Genomic DNA, 16,022 nt, shown 5'->3' on the forward strand with positions numbered 1-16,022 from the left:
GTTCAAACCCACTCGTATGTGGCTAAGATCTCAGTTGGAGTGTAGCGCTCCTCAAACCCCCTGTACGCCCGACTCCAGAATCCAAGGGGTTGGCCTCGGGTCTCTCCAGGAGCTCTTTGCCACAAACTCCAAGTGGGACCTTCCTTTCCAGCAGCAGTGTAGAGGATGTTCTTTACATCCTGTCCCGTCCGCACTGGCCCCAGGGCCACGGCACGGGGCTATCTCCTGCTTAATTTGATCAAAAGCCTGCTGCTGCTCAGGGCCCCACACAGAATCATTTTTCTTCCATATCACCTGATAAATGGGGCTCACAATGAGGCTGTAGTTTGGCACATGCATTCTCCAAAAGCCCACTACACCCAAGAAAGCTTTGGGTCTCTGTCTTACTAGTGGGTGGAGACATGGCAGTGATTTTGTTAATCACATCCGATGGGATGTGTTGATATCCATCTTGCCACTTTATGCCTAGATAGTGGATTTCCTGTGCAGGTTCTTTCACTTTGTTTTGCTTAATAGCAAAGCCAGCTAGCAGGAGGATCTGAATCTCTTAGGGATCCTTAAAATACCCCCTTCTGAGGTAATCAGTACCAAGTATACATGGAGCTCCTGGGCCAATCACAATAGGATGTTTTTGCCAGTGTTTACCAGTGAGGCTTATTTCAGCCTCCACCATGGTCAACTCTTGGGAACCCCCTGTCACCCAGAAATATAAATTAATTTTGTCCATTGGGGACTTGAGGGCATTAGAGTGCACTGTGCACCAGTGTCCACCAATGCCTTATATTTTCTGTGGTTCTGATGTGTCAGGCCATCGAATCCATGCAGTCCAGTACACTCTATTATCCCTTTCCCCCACCTGACTGGGGGCAGGGCTCCTCTATTTGTTACCTCTGTTGTCCTAACAGCTATTGCCATGTCTGGCAGCCACTGGAGCAGTCACCTTTTTGGAGAAGTTCAACTTGCTGGTTGATCTATCTTGTTAACAATGTTACCTGTGCTTGAAGTGCAGAAGTGGGTTTTTTATGCGACGTCTTCATATCTAATCCATGGTCACATAGGTAACGTCACAAGGCAATATGTGATCCTATACCAAAGTGGAAGGGACCTGCGACTCTAACTCAAGGCTCCAAACAGGACCACACAAAAAATCAAAACCTACATGTGAGTGCATTATTCAAATCCTCCTTGAACTCCAGAAGGTGCTGGTAATCCAAATACTACCTTTACATGAAAATAAATATATATATATTATTTAATACTGTGGAACACTTTAGCATAAGAAGATGAAAACACATGGCAAAAAGTAAGTAAGTTCAATATACGTAGTTGTCATCTTCCATTAGTAGGTTTACTGCTCTCAAGTGTTAGAAATGTATCAGTCTAACTTGCTACTGTCAGCATTTTCCTGAGTATCACTTGTGCAACTTCACAAGCTAACATATAACCCTGTCAACCAGTGGCTGTGAATTAAAACACATTAAAGACGAGATCTACGCAACTGTAGGAGAAGATGCAGTCTCCAATTTGGAAAGAAATAAAACAATTTCTACACATACTTCAGGTGTTAAACATGCTGAATACAGCAGTGTTCTGAGTTTCAATAGCATCCGTAAGGAAATAAAAAAAAAAAAAGCTCTATTCTTAGCAGTTTCAAATGGCATGTAAGACAGAAGTGCTCCCTGCACATGGATATTTTAGATGTTTCAAAAGATTTGTTTTTCAAAAGCAAGAAAAAATATATAGGGAAGTAGAGATCAAAATCAGCCTCTTTCCAATGTCATTGTCAGTTTGAGGCAGAATATACTTTGGAAAACAATATAAAAACAGTAAGTTCCTCCATATTATTTGCAAGTCAGTACAACAAATCTTCTTTTTACCACTCCAGAAAATTAATTTTTAACCATTTTCCCCTTTTTTGGAGGGGTGAGGGGGGAAGGTGAAGCTGGCATGTCCATGACTGGGTGTACAGAATGTATGTAATCTTTTATTTTATGAAGAAGCATTAGATGGTGAAGGGGATCTTCAATGGCTACTCCCATCCATTCTTCCACTTGGGAATTAACATTACAATTTCTTCCACAAACCTAAACCAGAAATAAAATCCAGCAGGGAAATAGGAAAGCAGCCATGTCAACTCTTGCATGGAATTAAATATGTGCATTCTCATTAATGCATCATTTCATGCATTGACCAGATCCACTTAGAAAACTAGACAGACTCTTCTATTAACACTGCTCAAAGATTACTGGCAATAAATAAGTGAAAGCAAAGTTAAAAGAAGGACTGGATATCTGAATAGACAACAGGTTTGAGCCTTTAAAATACCAGGCACTTTTGCTTCAGCCCTTCAAGTCACAGAGATAACATAAAATGATAAAATTTAATAGAATTGGGGTCCCAGTATCTAGTACCCTGGAGTAATAACCCTGCAATAGGAAAGCTGCACTGAATATCATAACAATGAAGAAAACTAATCATTCTAAGCCTGAAAAGTTTAATACATCTCCCAGCCCAGTCCACATTAGCCAATGAATAGTGGTCATGCAACAGAAGTCCTGTCACAGGGACTGAGTGAGATAGTGTACTTTGAACCAGCAGCATGGGTCACCGCCAAAAATAAAATTCTAAGCTCCATAGCTAATTGTTTTGATCCCTCATGGAAAGTCCCCTGCCCAATGGTCAGCTTTTAAAATAGACTGAGGAATGATTAATGCTATCTCTTTTAAACAAGCCAAGCAACTTCTTATTCATTCCTAGATAATTTTGGAATCTGGTCTCATTAATTTGCCAAAAAATTATGAGTGAAGGTAAAAACCTTAAAATCCAAATAAAGCAAGTTTTAGTACATGCTCTATGGTTTACACAAAGAACAGTATAAATAACTTCTTGTCAATATTTACAAAGTTTGGATTAATCTTCCAAAGCAGAATGAACAACACTAGTACACACTAGAAACACACCAACAACTTTATTTCTTAATCAAAGACAGTTCTACAACATATTTTAGATACAATAGTAGTAGTAAAATATATGTATGCTACTTGTTTTACAAACATGGAAACTATTTAAAAGAACTTCGCATGCTGTAATGTAGGCATTTCTCACTCTAACAGAGGAATAAATATAGCGGAAGAATTTAATGACAACCATAACCAGTAATGGTACCATTGGTATTCATTTTGACCTGTCACAGCATACCTTCTAGAATAGTCAATCAGACAAAAAGTTGTTGTTGTTTTGTTAATCCAGTTAGAGATAGCTATCAAGTTACTTATACTACTTTACACACACTTCTGTTTCCATTTCTCACTAATACAGATGCTACTCTTCCTTATCTTCTTCTAATAATGGCCTGACCACCATCTGCATTCAGACAGTTCTCTTAAACAGGAGACAAATGACATCCACTGGCTTTCTTGCTATATATAGATATATATATATATATATATTTTATTTTTTTTTTGCTAAGCAACATGAACATTCTTACTGCTACAGCAAGTATACAGCATGCTAATTAACCTACACATCTGCCTCCCTCAAAAGATCTACTAGAATTTTTATGCAGGAAGGTAAATCTTAGGCAAGGAGCTTTATATGCCAGAATCTGAAGATCCAGTTTGAAGGAGAAGAGACAAAGACAACTGGCAAATGGTTTCACAAAGCACAGTTTTGGAAGAAAGCTTTGAAGAGGACACTAACTTTTATTTAACTGAAGATATTGATAAATTTATTGACCACACTTGTTATGGTTTGTTAACATGGTATCGTTTGTTACATTAGTCGGGGTGCCCAGGTATTTGGTAGGTGCCTCCATCACTGCTTTTAGTTTGTCATATACGGACCAGGCTCCATAGATCAGACTGGCAAGCTCAACCAAGTTCCAATACGTTTTGAGCATTAAAAGGGAAAAAGCAATGAAATACAATCCCTGTAAGGGCAGTTTTAACAGAAACAGTAAAAACATTTTTTTTTTCTTTTACTCAAACAAGCTGGCAGCACCCGAAAAGTTTACAAATATCCCAGAAAAACTGGCAGTACGCCTGGACTTCAAGGTCGTGTTTTGCCGTACAGGACCTGCAGTACAGATAAGCTTCCTAACAAAAGACAGAGATTCACTCTAAAAGTATGTCTCTGCCCGGCTAAGGCAGCTAGTTTTGCCCCACGTTAGGTGCCAAAAATGTCACCGGTTTGCGGGACAGTTTGACCCGGTACCGTGACAATTGAGGCAGGGGACCCACGGGCCCACACCCTGGGGAAGGGAAAAGGGGAAAGGGAAAAAGAAGGGAGATGGGCCTAGGAACAAAATAGCGGCAACAATCTGAGGAGGAAAGCTAATTTACTAAATAGATATCAGAAAGGAAGATAACACAATATAATATAATATAATTGGAATTGAGGCAAATGAGTCAAATAAAATGAGCAAGAGAGAGAGTGTCCGATAAACCGAAGGCCTTACGCTAACGCTGAAGGCGGACGGCTGCAACAAACACCCACTGCCGAGCTCGGTCCCGAAGGGAAGAGAGAGTCCCGTGACCGCAGACAGTTTTTATCTTTCCCTCTGGGCAGAAATATGTAAAAATGCAAAGCATCGCAAAGTCCTCTGGGGAATGCAATTCTTCTTCTCTTCTGAGACAGGTACACACAGAACTATCAACGATCCACAGAGCTGGAGCATTAACTCTTTAACTCCCAATACTCCACATGATGTTATGATGTGGAATATTAATAATACAACAAAAATCATAGAACCATAACAACACTGCTTTCCAAATAAGAGTTACATGGATACATCTTATTGGACATCATCTCACAGTTGTGCCTCTAAAATTAACAACCCCTAAATAATGTTAGTAACTCTTGCTTCTCCTTTCCTCTCTGATGCCAATGCAATGACCTTCACTGCTATTTTTCTGCTCTCCACTGTTTTCCACTGGAAGGAAATCTTCAACCCTCTACCAGTCTGGTTGTAGCCTTTCTCAGTCCTAGAAGGGCTTTAACTCTGCTGCTATTTAAAATGGCAAGTAGCACTTCACATCAACTTCTTCCACCTTGGATATGCATGTCCAAACCGTGCCCTCTAGGGCGCACATGGCCCACCACCACTCATAGTTCAGCCCACTCTCTTCCTGCAATTTAAAAGTAGCAAGCAGCCCTGGGCACATGTCCATGCTATTAATGCAAATTTCAAATATTCAAAGCGTCTTCCAATTTTGCTTACAAGTTTTCATTATCGTGCTACTAGGCTAAATATCCATGTCTTTGCCACAAATGACTTAACTCCATCCCCCAGTGGTTTGACAGTAAGAGTAATACTTCTACCGCATACAAAAATATGATTAAATGTCATTATTCTTCAGTGATGTAACAGTCCTGACAAGTTGGAAGAGCAAGAAGGTTATATAAACATTTCCATTTTCTTTGCTATGTCGAATTAAATAATATACTCTTGTTAACACTATACATTTGGGCAATCAGTTCGTGAGACAAAGTGACTGTTCCTTTTGTTATTTTCAGAACAGTAACCGCTTCCTCATAGGCCACCCCTTCTAAACTCTGCGCATTCACAGCAATGATTTGATACCCTCTCTCTTCAGGCATCCATCTTCTGCTGCTGCACACTGAAACAATACAAAATGCAATTGCAGACATCGATTTCTTTTCTTCTCCCTCCTACGAATTCATTATTGTTTGAATGAGTTCAGTGTACCAATCCCCTTAAACCCTTTTCAGTTCTCACTGATTTAACTACAGTCAATCCCAGATTAACCTACTAGTGCTGCAGTATGTCCTGAATTCTCTAATTTTCACAACACTTAGAAGTTGGACCTGCGTGATTTTTCTAGTTCTTTAATCCTAACAGTCTAGCTAATATCTTCTAAAATTCCAACACAATGACATTTTTAAGACCTGAAAAAGCTTTCAGCAACTGCTATTAGAAATCCTGCAATCAAAACCCAGTTCTGTACTTCGACTAACCACAAATATTTGGGATTCTTGATTACAATTTTTAATGAATTGGGACTCCTTCTAATTCATGGGGGCCAAGCTCCAAAGCTGAGTCAGTATCTGAACTTCTCCAAAGGTCCAGAATGAGTTCAGATATTACATGTTAGTCTAGTTTTCAGACTCTCAGTGAAAATAAATAAATTGGTCCCTTGAAGAAGTATGTGAACATTTCATATTTTAAAAGTTGGAAAAGGTTCTGCCATATACTGTCTCATGCACTTGGAAATTCTGAATCTTCCTATAGCTTCAAAAGCTGCAAGAGCGTTTTGAACAGAATTTTCACTGGGTAAAAAAAGCTGTGAAGAAAAACTGTTTAACGATCCCTAGATCTCAAACTCAGGTCATACTTTAAGAAACTACCTGCTGTGAACTTATAAATGGATCAACTGAACAAATTCTTATCTTTGCAAATACTGTCTTCACACAAATTGGTAAGCCTCCACGGGGGCTGCCATATACCCCCACAACAATAAAGCCTTGGCCATCTTGTCTTCTATCCAGAGTAATGGTCTTGTACAGAGGAGGTCTAATGAAATAGAAAATAATATTGCTAAGTTGTATCAATTAAAGATTTATATTATAATGGTGTCAACAAAAAGCATTTCACCTTTCTAGCTAAGCAACACATCTTATTTTTGCTTGTTTTTCACTGTAAATATGAATATCTTTATGACCATTCTTGTAAATGCAAAATGCTAATTCTGTCTAATGCTCACATTTAAATAACTATTTCAAATACTTCTTTCATACTGCTTCCATTCAGCTCACAAGATGGCTACTGCTGCAATGTTGCACTAATGGTGCTCAGTGGGTACAGAGATCCATTACCAGTATCTCAAATGTTCATAATGATCACATACTTTAAAAAACCTGTAACCCCAAATTAGGTTCATAGTTATGCTGCAAAGTTCAATTGCTTCTCTGATATATAACTGTGTATCTGTATGTGTGTGTGCATATAGACAGTTTATAGGTACATTTCCACACATGTACCATGACTTTACAGACATTTGAAGCTCTATCTTTTGAAGGGTGTAGGTTGCTCCAAAAGTAATGTCTCCTATTTGTTTCAGTGGAAACTACAGCAAAGAGCATAATAACACTGTCTGATAGAGCAAATTCTCAGCTACAAAATACTATTTTTCAACACGCTCACTACATTTAGCTAGGCATTTTTGTCAACAATGAACAAGAGCTGGCATGCTGCAACGGTAAAAACCACAAGTGGAGGTGACCCACTGTCGCCACTAATGAAATACAACACCCACTGCCTCACTGTGATTACATTTCCAAAAACATTCAGCATCATTGAATGTCAATGGGTGACATTTATTCCACATGGAGGAATTCAAGGACATACCTTTCTTTCATTTGCACTTCCATGTCAGATGCCATCTAGTCAGATTGTCCAGTGCTGCCATCTATAAAATGGCAACAAAATGTTACTGATATTGGAACATACTGGCAAGAACTTGTACTGCCACACCACCAAAAAGTGCCTCTGATATTGTGGGCCAAAATAATAAAATAGGCATTACTCTTAGGGAAGCCCTCATACTTCTGTGGAACTAAAGAATCCCATTCTCTCTTTCTGTGCTCCTGGAATAAAAATGTCTCAAATTGATGACCTAAATTGAGGCAACTCTTGTTTACATTGCTCTCTTTTGTAGTATGCCAGAAGTAGTACATATACCTTGCCCATATAAAAGTTCAAGGTCTCTTAATATTCCAGTGTTAGAAAACACATTAAATAAACAGAAGTACCAGTGTGGAAAAGACTTTGCTATTTAAGCAAAATCTGAGCTGCCAAGGCTCACTAAAGAGAGAAGGATTTATTTAAAGAGAAGAAATCAAGTCACATTTTAATTCCACGGCACAGCAGAAAAAAAGTGTCAGTGAATCACACCAGGGAATAATGCAGAATGGGATCTACAAGGTACCACATATACCAAAAGTGTGACTCGTTAAGTCAAACAATTCACCTGCTATCTGCTAGAATTAGTGTGCATTTTATGCCAAGTCCCACTTGAAGTAAAAGGCTACAGAGGTTGTGTATTATATGGTTACTGACCCTAAAACATCCTGAAAAATGCTTGTTGAAGTTTGTCCTGCAACTGAAAGACTGGATACAGGTAGATCCTGCTGCTGGCCGGTTATGACACTCACATCTCCTCCAGCTACCACCTAGGGACAGAGTTCAGTAAAATGAGTTTAAAGAAGTCAGTAAAGTGAGAATACTGATACCAAAATAATTCACAACAGCTGGCAAAATACTGTTTAGAAAATATTCTAGATAATAATAAAGATTTTTTTACCTGCAACTCAATAGTGTCTGAAGCATTTTTTAAGATGCTAACAGCTTGGGAGTGAGTCATGCCCTCAGTAGATTTTCCGCAGATGCTAACAATCCTGTCTCCAACCTGTAGAAGAAAATTTTGAATTTGTAACTACCAATAACAGGTATAGCTGCATAGATATATTTGGCATTTTCTTTTGATAATAGCAGATTTGATATCTGGATTTAGCTACGTTTTATCACTAAATCTAGTGACACATAGCAGAAAGAATTGCAACTCTTTTTGGCTTATTTTCTCTCAAATACATAACATCATTGAGTTACACAATTAATTGAGACAAAGGTAGAAAATTTGACATAAAAACTTGCAAATTCTTGTTTACTTGTAGTGTGTTCAGAGTAAAAAAGTTATCTACAGAATGGATCTTATCGCTCTGGAAACATAAAGCACATCATCTGAATATACATAGGTTGAAGTAGTAGATTATCATAAGAGATCATATGTTTGAATTCATCCTGAAATACACCATACATTTTCCAAACAGCATGCGTTTAATCCACTGGTAGATGGATTATATCACACCCTCACTAACTCACCATGGCAAATGCCATATGCTTACAATGGAAGCAACCACAGGATGGCTGGAAAAATCCTATGCCTGATGCCACCACCTGAAATACTGACCTGGGCTTTGAAAAGAAAGCCTTGCGGAGACATGGCATCCCAGGAAGAACTGAGTCAGAAAACAGGACACATTTCTGAAACAACCTTGTAAACATTTGAGCCAAAGAGAATGGTTTTGAGTGGGTATATCACATCCCTTATCATACACCATCACCTGCTAAAATAACGATAGAACAGACTGTTAAAGACTAAGCTGAAAGCAGTGGATGCCCACTTCTGGGATTTTTTTTTGCTCAAGGACCTGGGCGCTCTTGGTGGGTAATGTAGAAGGGTGGGGGCATCCACTGCATACCTAAAGGTGATTTGATGCTGGGTGAGAAGAGCCAATAATTTGAACTGTGTGATGTTAATTGCTACATAACACTGCATGTAGCAATTACTATGGTTGTTATATACCTTATCAGCAGTATTACAATAAGATCCACTTAAGTTAAAGAAGAATGAATTCTGATGGAGCCAGAACTAGCTTCAGCATGCTGTAATGCAGCACCATGAATCATCTCTCCTGCACTGAAACCATAACATTAATGATTAACTTACTCTGAGTTTCTGAGTCTGAGCTGCAACTCCAATGGGATGCATCATGGCAATAAATATAGGAATATCTCCAAGAGGGCTTCCTACACCTCCAGAAATGCTCAGTCCTAGTGAATCTCCTGAGGTCTGTTATAGTCATGAAAAAAAAAAAAAGAAAAAAAAAAGGATTAAATTTTTTCTGGAAGGAAAAATATATACAGAATTGTAGACTTATCATACAAATCCTATATTCTGAAAATCAGAATGACTTTGTCTCAAGCCACTTTGGGTAGTTAAGATTTTTGAGGAAAGCACAGAGAGCACAGTATTTAGTTCCTCCTATAAGGGGCAGGTGATTATTTGCTGGCTCACCTATAGCTTATTCTATCCAAACTGAATACTTACAGAAATCAGCATGTCTGGGCAGGGAAAACTGTGCTTATGAGACTGAGTGTCCTTTATTATTAATCTCCTACTATAAGCCTCCTAAAGATCAGAACAAAACTAGCTACTCACTGCTGTAAAACACTAAACTACATAACCACCAGATATCATAAATAATATCATAAACTGATATTAACAGATCCTACTGCATAAAGAGAATGGCTAAGCAGAATCCTGCAATCAAGGAAAAATCAAATAAAACATACATTTTAGACAAACACAAATAATCTGTAGCTTAGCTCTCATGTTCCTATAAATAACAATAGTCAACTGAATTTTACATGACAACTGGCAGGTGCCATGTAAAAGATTACCCATTAAAAATACATATGAAGACAAATATGAAATCCAAAACAATAGACTTGCAAATTCGGTACAGTTCCCACGTGTTTGGTAAAACTCAGTCTGGATTTAACTTCATTTGATAAAAGTAGAACTAGGTAGGTCCCATTACCTCATATTAAAATTCCCTTTCCCTTTGCTTTAAATCTGAGGGCATTAGTCACACATATTTTACATAAAAATAAAAGCATTGGAGATCACACTGTAAAAAAAACTATTACCACACCAGTTGCTGTAACCTACCTTTTTTATTTCAACCGTTCTTAGTCCCTGTGTTTCAGAAGCTGCTGCCAAAAGATTAAGAAGAAAAGGTGAACTATCATCTTAAGAAAATTTTTCTATTAAAGTTGTCAAAAACACTACAATAGTTCCAGTTTTCTGATATTTATTATTCTTATATGTTTTTAAAAGTTTTTGAAATTAATTGTTATTAATAGGACTGAAATACTATTAATAACAGTAAGGCTGATATACTTCTGGAACAGTTGAAAAAGCCATTCTTTCTCTCAATTCTAAAAATGTTTGGAGTCAGATTGCTAAGTAATCCCCAAGTAGGATGGAAAAAATTATTATTTGATAGCAATACTTGTGTCAGAAATCACTTTGTTGTAAATTTGATCACTGGAGATGTATTCCACACCTGTTCTATGACAGCTACTCATATTTTATTATGTTGGCCTACAATATCAATGGCAGATGTTGGTGGTATGATAACAGAAGTCAAACCTTCCCACAAATATTCTGTTACATTTTCTTGCCATGTGACAAATGGCAGCAGAGGCACAGTCTGATAAAATGGTGTCTGACATGAAAGTGAATAAGAAAAGGTGCAGGATTGAATTCCTCCATGCAGAAAAAAAGGCACCCACTGGCTTTCATTACTGCTTCCTGAATGTTAATGGAAACCAAACAGTGGATGTGAGCACAGTGAGGCAGTAGATAGTGCACTTCAGCAGTCATGACCACAGTGTGAAAGACATGCCATATTCTGGACAGCCATGCACAACTTTCATATCAGAAAATGCTGATCAGCTTATCTGCACAAATTGGCATATTATAACCAGGGAACTGTGTATGGAACTGAATATCAGTTTCACTCTGTTGGAAAGGATGTGACAGTGTTGGAATATTGCAAAATTTACACCAGGTGAGTCCCATAAATGCTCACAGGAGTAGAAAGAACATAATACGCAAATTTGTCAGGAGCCAATATGAGGACAAAGGTGACCACTTCCTGGATCACAACATTACAGGCAACAGGATGTGACAGTCCAAGAAATGGCCACACATTCATTCTCCATTGAAGAAAGAAATTCAAGACACAGCACTCAGTGAGTAAGGTGATGTAGTCTATTTTGGAATAGAAAAATGGTCTTCATTCTAGATTTCCTACAACCCAGACAAACCATCAGTGCTGACAGCTCCATCACAGTGCTGACTAAGCTGAAAGCTCAAACTTCACAGTTGGGCCAGAGAAGAAGACAAGTTTTCTCTTGCAACATGACAGTGACAGGCCCCATAGCAGTCTGAAGAACATGGAGAACATTCCCCATCTTGACTAGACTGTTGTCCCATACCCATCATATACTGCTTTCTGAATTCCATCTTTTCAGGACAGTGAAGATGGACTGTATGAGCAACATTTTCCCAGTGATACTGCAATCACAGCAGCTGTGAAATAGTGGGTCATTTCCACTGGTGCAGATTTTGACGTTATTAGACTATTGATGTTAATGACAATGTTGAAAAATAATGTTTTGTAGCTCAGAATTTGCTCTATCAAATAGTGTTGTGTTCTTTGTATCTATTGTAATTTTCATGTAAAAAAACAGGAGGCATTATTTTTGGAGGGACTTATATAATTAAACTACACACTGTGCATAACTGATCACATGTTTTAGTAGCAGTTTTCTGATTTCTGTGTCATTAAGCACCTGGACCACAGCTTTGACTTAACTGAGATAGTATGACATAAAATGTACTATATTTGTACTACTTCATTCTTACAGTTTGAATAATTAAATTCAAATATAATTTGAACACTTGAGACAATGTAATTTGAACACTTATATTAGCAAGTCTACATCACAGATGAACAGAGTGAATACTACACACTACATATATGGATACAAGGATGTTAGCCAAATCCTTCTGTAAGGGGGTAAGTCAAGGTCCATGTAAATATTATACCTCAGACTCAGATCTGTACCATGAGAAAGCATGTGAAGCATAGTAGTCCAGCAGCCTCTAGTCAACGTATAATCTGAAGTAGAAATTGATCTGTGATATTAACAAAGTTCGTCACTGATATGACATACACAGACACACACACAAAACAAAAAACAAAACGAACAACAAAAAAAAAAAAAACATTGAGGCAAAGATCCTTCTTTTTTGTCATTTCCCTACCTTTCATAGATAAACAACCTAAGAATGCTAGGAGAGTATACTGTGTAATAATTTAATTAAAGGAAAGGACCTGCAAACAAGACGTCTAGGATATTAACATCATCTCTATCACTGATGTCTCATGTGCTTTAAAGAGATGCCAAAAACAGAGTTTTCCAGGAATTAAAATCAAGCATCTAAGTCATTTTTTAGACATTTCAAAGGGCTACTGATTGAAAGAATTACGACTGAAATGAAAAGTTGGTTTCATCATTCAGAAATAAGCATTTCTACTACACAGACATTTAGGTACTGTGCAAGCAATACGTTCTGTATAAACAATACGCTTCAAAACAAGTAGGTCTGGCTTCTGAAGGGAAGTAGAAGACCACTCAAGACTATTTAAGGGTAAAGCTTCTATGCAATCTGTTCTGTTATGCAAACTGTTTGCTGAATCACAGAAACTGTTACAGAATCACAGAATGGTTAAGATTGGAAGAGACTTCTGTTTCTTCCAGAGTACAGACACCCCTGTTCAAGAAGGAATACCCAGGACTATGTTCAGGTGGCTTTTGAAGATCTTCAAGGAGGGAGACTCCACCAACTCTTTATGCAATCTGTGTCGGTGCTCCCTCATCTGCAGGGAGAAGATAGTCTTGGGAGAAGATAGACTTGGGAGAAGAAAACTGGGGATTAAGTTATATAATCTGCTGGAGAATGAAAAGGAGGAAGGTCTTTCAAGAGTTATACTGTACATTCCTACAAACAGTGGTGAAATCAAGTTTCAATCATAACCCAAATATGCTTACAACGCTTCCATTAGTTCCACCATGGTGTGGAAGATTGAAGAAGGAGGCAGTAGACATGTACAGAGTGAAAGACTTCAGCTCTCTGGTGTCTCCTTAACACTAATGCAATTGTGTACCAATACTATTAATAATATTAATATAATAATAAGCAACAGAAGTATGACTCAGTAATACTTTCAGAGATTTACATATAAATTAATACGTTCATTATTCAACTAAACCTCTACTAGCTTCTAACAAGTGAATTGCTTAACCAATAACCATCATCAATCAGAGCTGTCTCTAGTCAAAAGGGAGAGAGTCAAACTTGGCTATTAAACATTGAGAAAGCATCACTCATTCCTCTGTTCCATGAATTTCTCTTTCATTTGAAGGAAATGACTTCCACTTCATTTTAGACAACTATGATCCAAACATTTACTGCACAGCCTTTGCGACAGAAGACGAAATCCCTCTGTCCCTCCACTTCTACAAACAGGCAAATGGGAAGACAAGAGGTAAGTCTTCCGTGTGGAGTTTCACTGTTTTATTTAGATTGCTCTTTAACCTAGTAGTACTATAAAGTGAAGCTCAGAAGAAAGTCACATGTAAACAAATAAACAAAAAAACAAAACTTGTTTACTAGTTGGGTCCTCATTTTTGTCTCATAATTGCAGTGAAACATGACACACAAGAACCTTACTTTTGATCGCTTCTGGTTCTGGTGAGTTGAAAGAGTGAACAGTTGCTGATGGCTGGCCATTCCTCCTCTCTGCTGGTGTAGAACTGGAAGGGACGGGCGCTGCAGTCAGGCTATCTGCCACTGCTGAGTTGATTGTAAGCCTCACTGTGTTTCTGGATGTCTTCAGGAGACTGACAAACTGAATGATATAAAGAAAAGTTGGTGAATAACATAGAATCATAGAATCATAGGGATTGAAAGGGACTTCAAGAAATCATCAAGTCCAACCCCCAAAATCATAGTTGGACTTCCCATTGTAAAAGAAAAATACTGAAAAATAACTATTTTCCAGACTGCTAGAAGTCACTATTCTGCAGATTTTCTTGTCAATTAACAAGCATAAATATTGATGTTTGTGGGACTGACCTGAATAATGTTATTCAGTTAGCTTCTATAGAATTCTATCAAAATATACCAGATGACAATGTAGTTACCTATGGACAGTTTCTCTAGACAAAGTCACTATTGTTTATAGCAATTAGAAGGAAGATCAGAAAACTAGGGTCGTCTTTTAATGCCTGGATGGAGACAAATTATGATCCCACAAAAATCAATGCCAGGAAAGCCATAGTTTTTTATCAAAGCACAATAGTGTCATACAAACTCCTTAATCAGAAACACAGGTGGAAGGAAAAATTGAAAATATTATCTGAACTACAGGAGGGAAAGGATTATACTAAGATGTAACACAGAATTGGAGCAAACTCGTGTTCTAGTTTTAGGAGATGGTGAAAAAACTTCAAAGTTCACTTCTGTCTCAGAAGCATTAAATCCACCTGAGCATTTCAGTATAAATGAAACCTTACTCAGACTCTCCTTTCTCTCAAGCCTTATCCAGTTCCCTGCGGACAATTTCAGCACTGCTTACGTATTTACTGCTTGAGAGACAGTAGTACTCTCAGAAAGTAAGACGCATACTCTGATAATTGGCCTTTAACAGATGGAAAGTGATCTTCTTGTGCCTAAAGAATCACCTTTTTACCTACTGGGTAAAAAGGAAGGTACTAGAAAAGTGCCCTCCTTAATTCATTACAGAGCTTAAATTGAGTTTGGTGAGCTGGAAGATATTTAGTAATAAATCTTGATATTTAGGAATGGAATCCACTGCCAGGATCTGATTCCCAACTTTGATTCTTCCATCCTAATAATATATAATAAAAATATAATAAAATAGGAAAAGAAATACAAAATCTGGGTGCTAGTAAAAAATGTAATTTTTATTTTTGTGTGGATTTGAAATATTTTCACACCTTTGCTGCTGCACCATTATCTGTTAAGCTCCTAATAACTACTTCATTGACTGTGTCTTCTTCACTAATGACAATTTCCAAACCTTCTTCATCCTGGGGTAAATAGAAATATGCAAATGGTTAGGTACTGCATACATCAAAATGTTAGAATACATTCACAAAAGACTAGTGAAGATTGCAAGGAAAAAAAAAAACAAAGAAAAAAAACCCAGAAATTTTGGTCTTCACAATGCATCAGTGTTTTACTTTAAATGAAACTATTTCTAAAATAGCAGATTTTCCAGCCTGTTAGCAGTATATTGCTTAACAAGAGAAATCTGAAGTAATTCTAAACATAAAAACCCTTTCTTCTGAAACTTTGAAGGTCAACCATGATTCATTTGTTGAATTCATAAATAAGAAGAATCAGAGAATGTTCAGGATTGGAAGGGACCTCTGGAGGCTCTTGCCCAACCTCTTGCTTAAGTATGTCTGGGAACATGTTCAGCCACTTTTCAAAGATAGCCCAGAAACAAGACTCTACTACCACTCTGAACAACCAAACCTGATTCAGTGCCACTTAGGC

General features: G+C 37.7%; 1 protein-coding gene across 1 annotated transcript in view; it reads right to left on the reverse strand.

The window, feature by feature from the left end:
* Positions 1 to 16,022, reverse strand: part of LOC136051220 (multiple PDZ domain protein-like) — a 43,916-nt gene that overhangs the window by 2,193 nt on the left and 25,701 nt on the right. The window contains exons 12-20 of the mRNA XM_065740550.1: positions 15,458 to 15,550; positions 15,309 to 15,348; positions 14,169 to 14,396; positions 10,533 to 10,612; positions 9,528 to 9,650; positions 8,322 to 8,426; positions 8,078 to 8,190; positions 6,378 to 6,532; positions 5,462 to 5,588 (exon numbers count right to left, since the gene is read on the reverse strand). Of these exons, the coding sequence (XP_065596622.1) occupies positions 5,462 to 5,588; positions 6,378 to 6,532; positions 8,078 to 8,190; positions 8,322 to 8,426; positions 9,528 to 9,650; positions 10,533 to 10,612; positions 14,169 to 14,396; positions 15,309 to 15,348; positions 15,458 to 15,550 (1,064 nt within the window). The remainder of the gene's footprint in view (positions 1 to 5,461; positions 5,589 to 6,377; positions 6,533 to 8,077; positions 8,191 to 8,321; positions 8,427 to 9,527; positions 9,651 to 10,532; positions 10,613 to 14,168; positions 14,397 to 15,308; positions 15,349 to 15,457; positions 15,551 to 16,022) is intronic.

Source organism: Cyrtonyx montezumae, unplaced genomic scaffold (assembly GCF_038088225.1).
Source record: "Cyrtonyx montezumae isolate F1298 unplaced genomic scaffold, pur_monq_1.0 scaffold_29, whole genome shotgun sequence".
NCBI classification, from domain to species: Eukaryota; Metazoa; Chordata; class Aves; order Galliformes; family Odontophoridae; genus Cyrtonyx; species Cyrtonyx montezumae.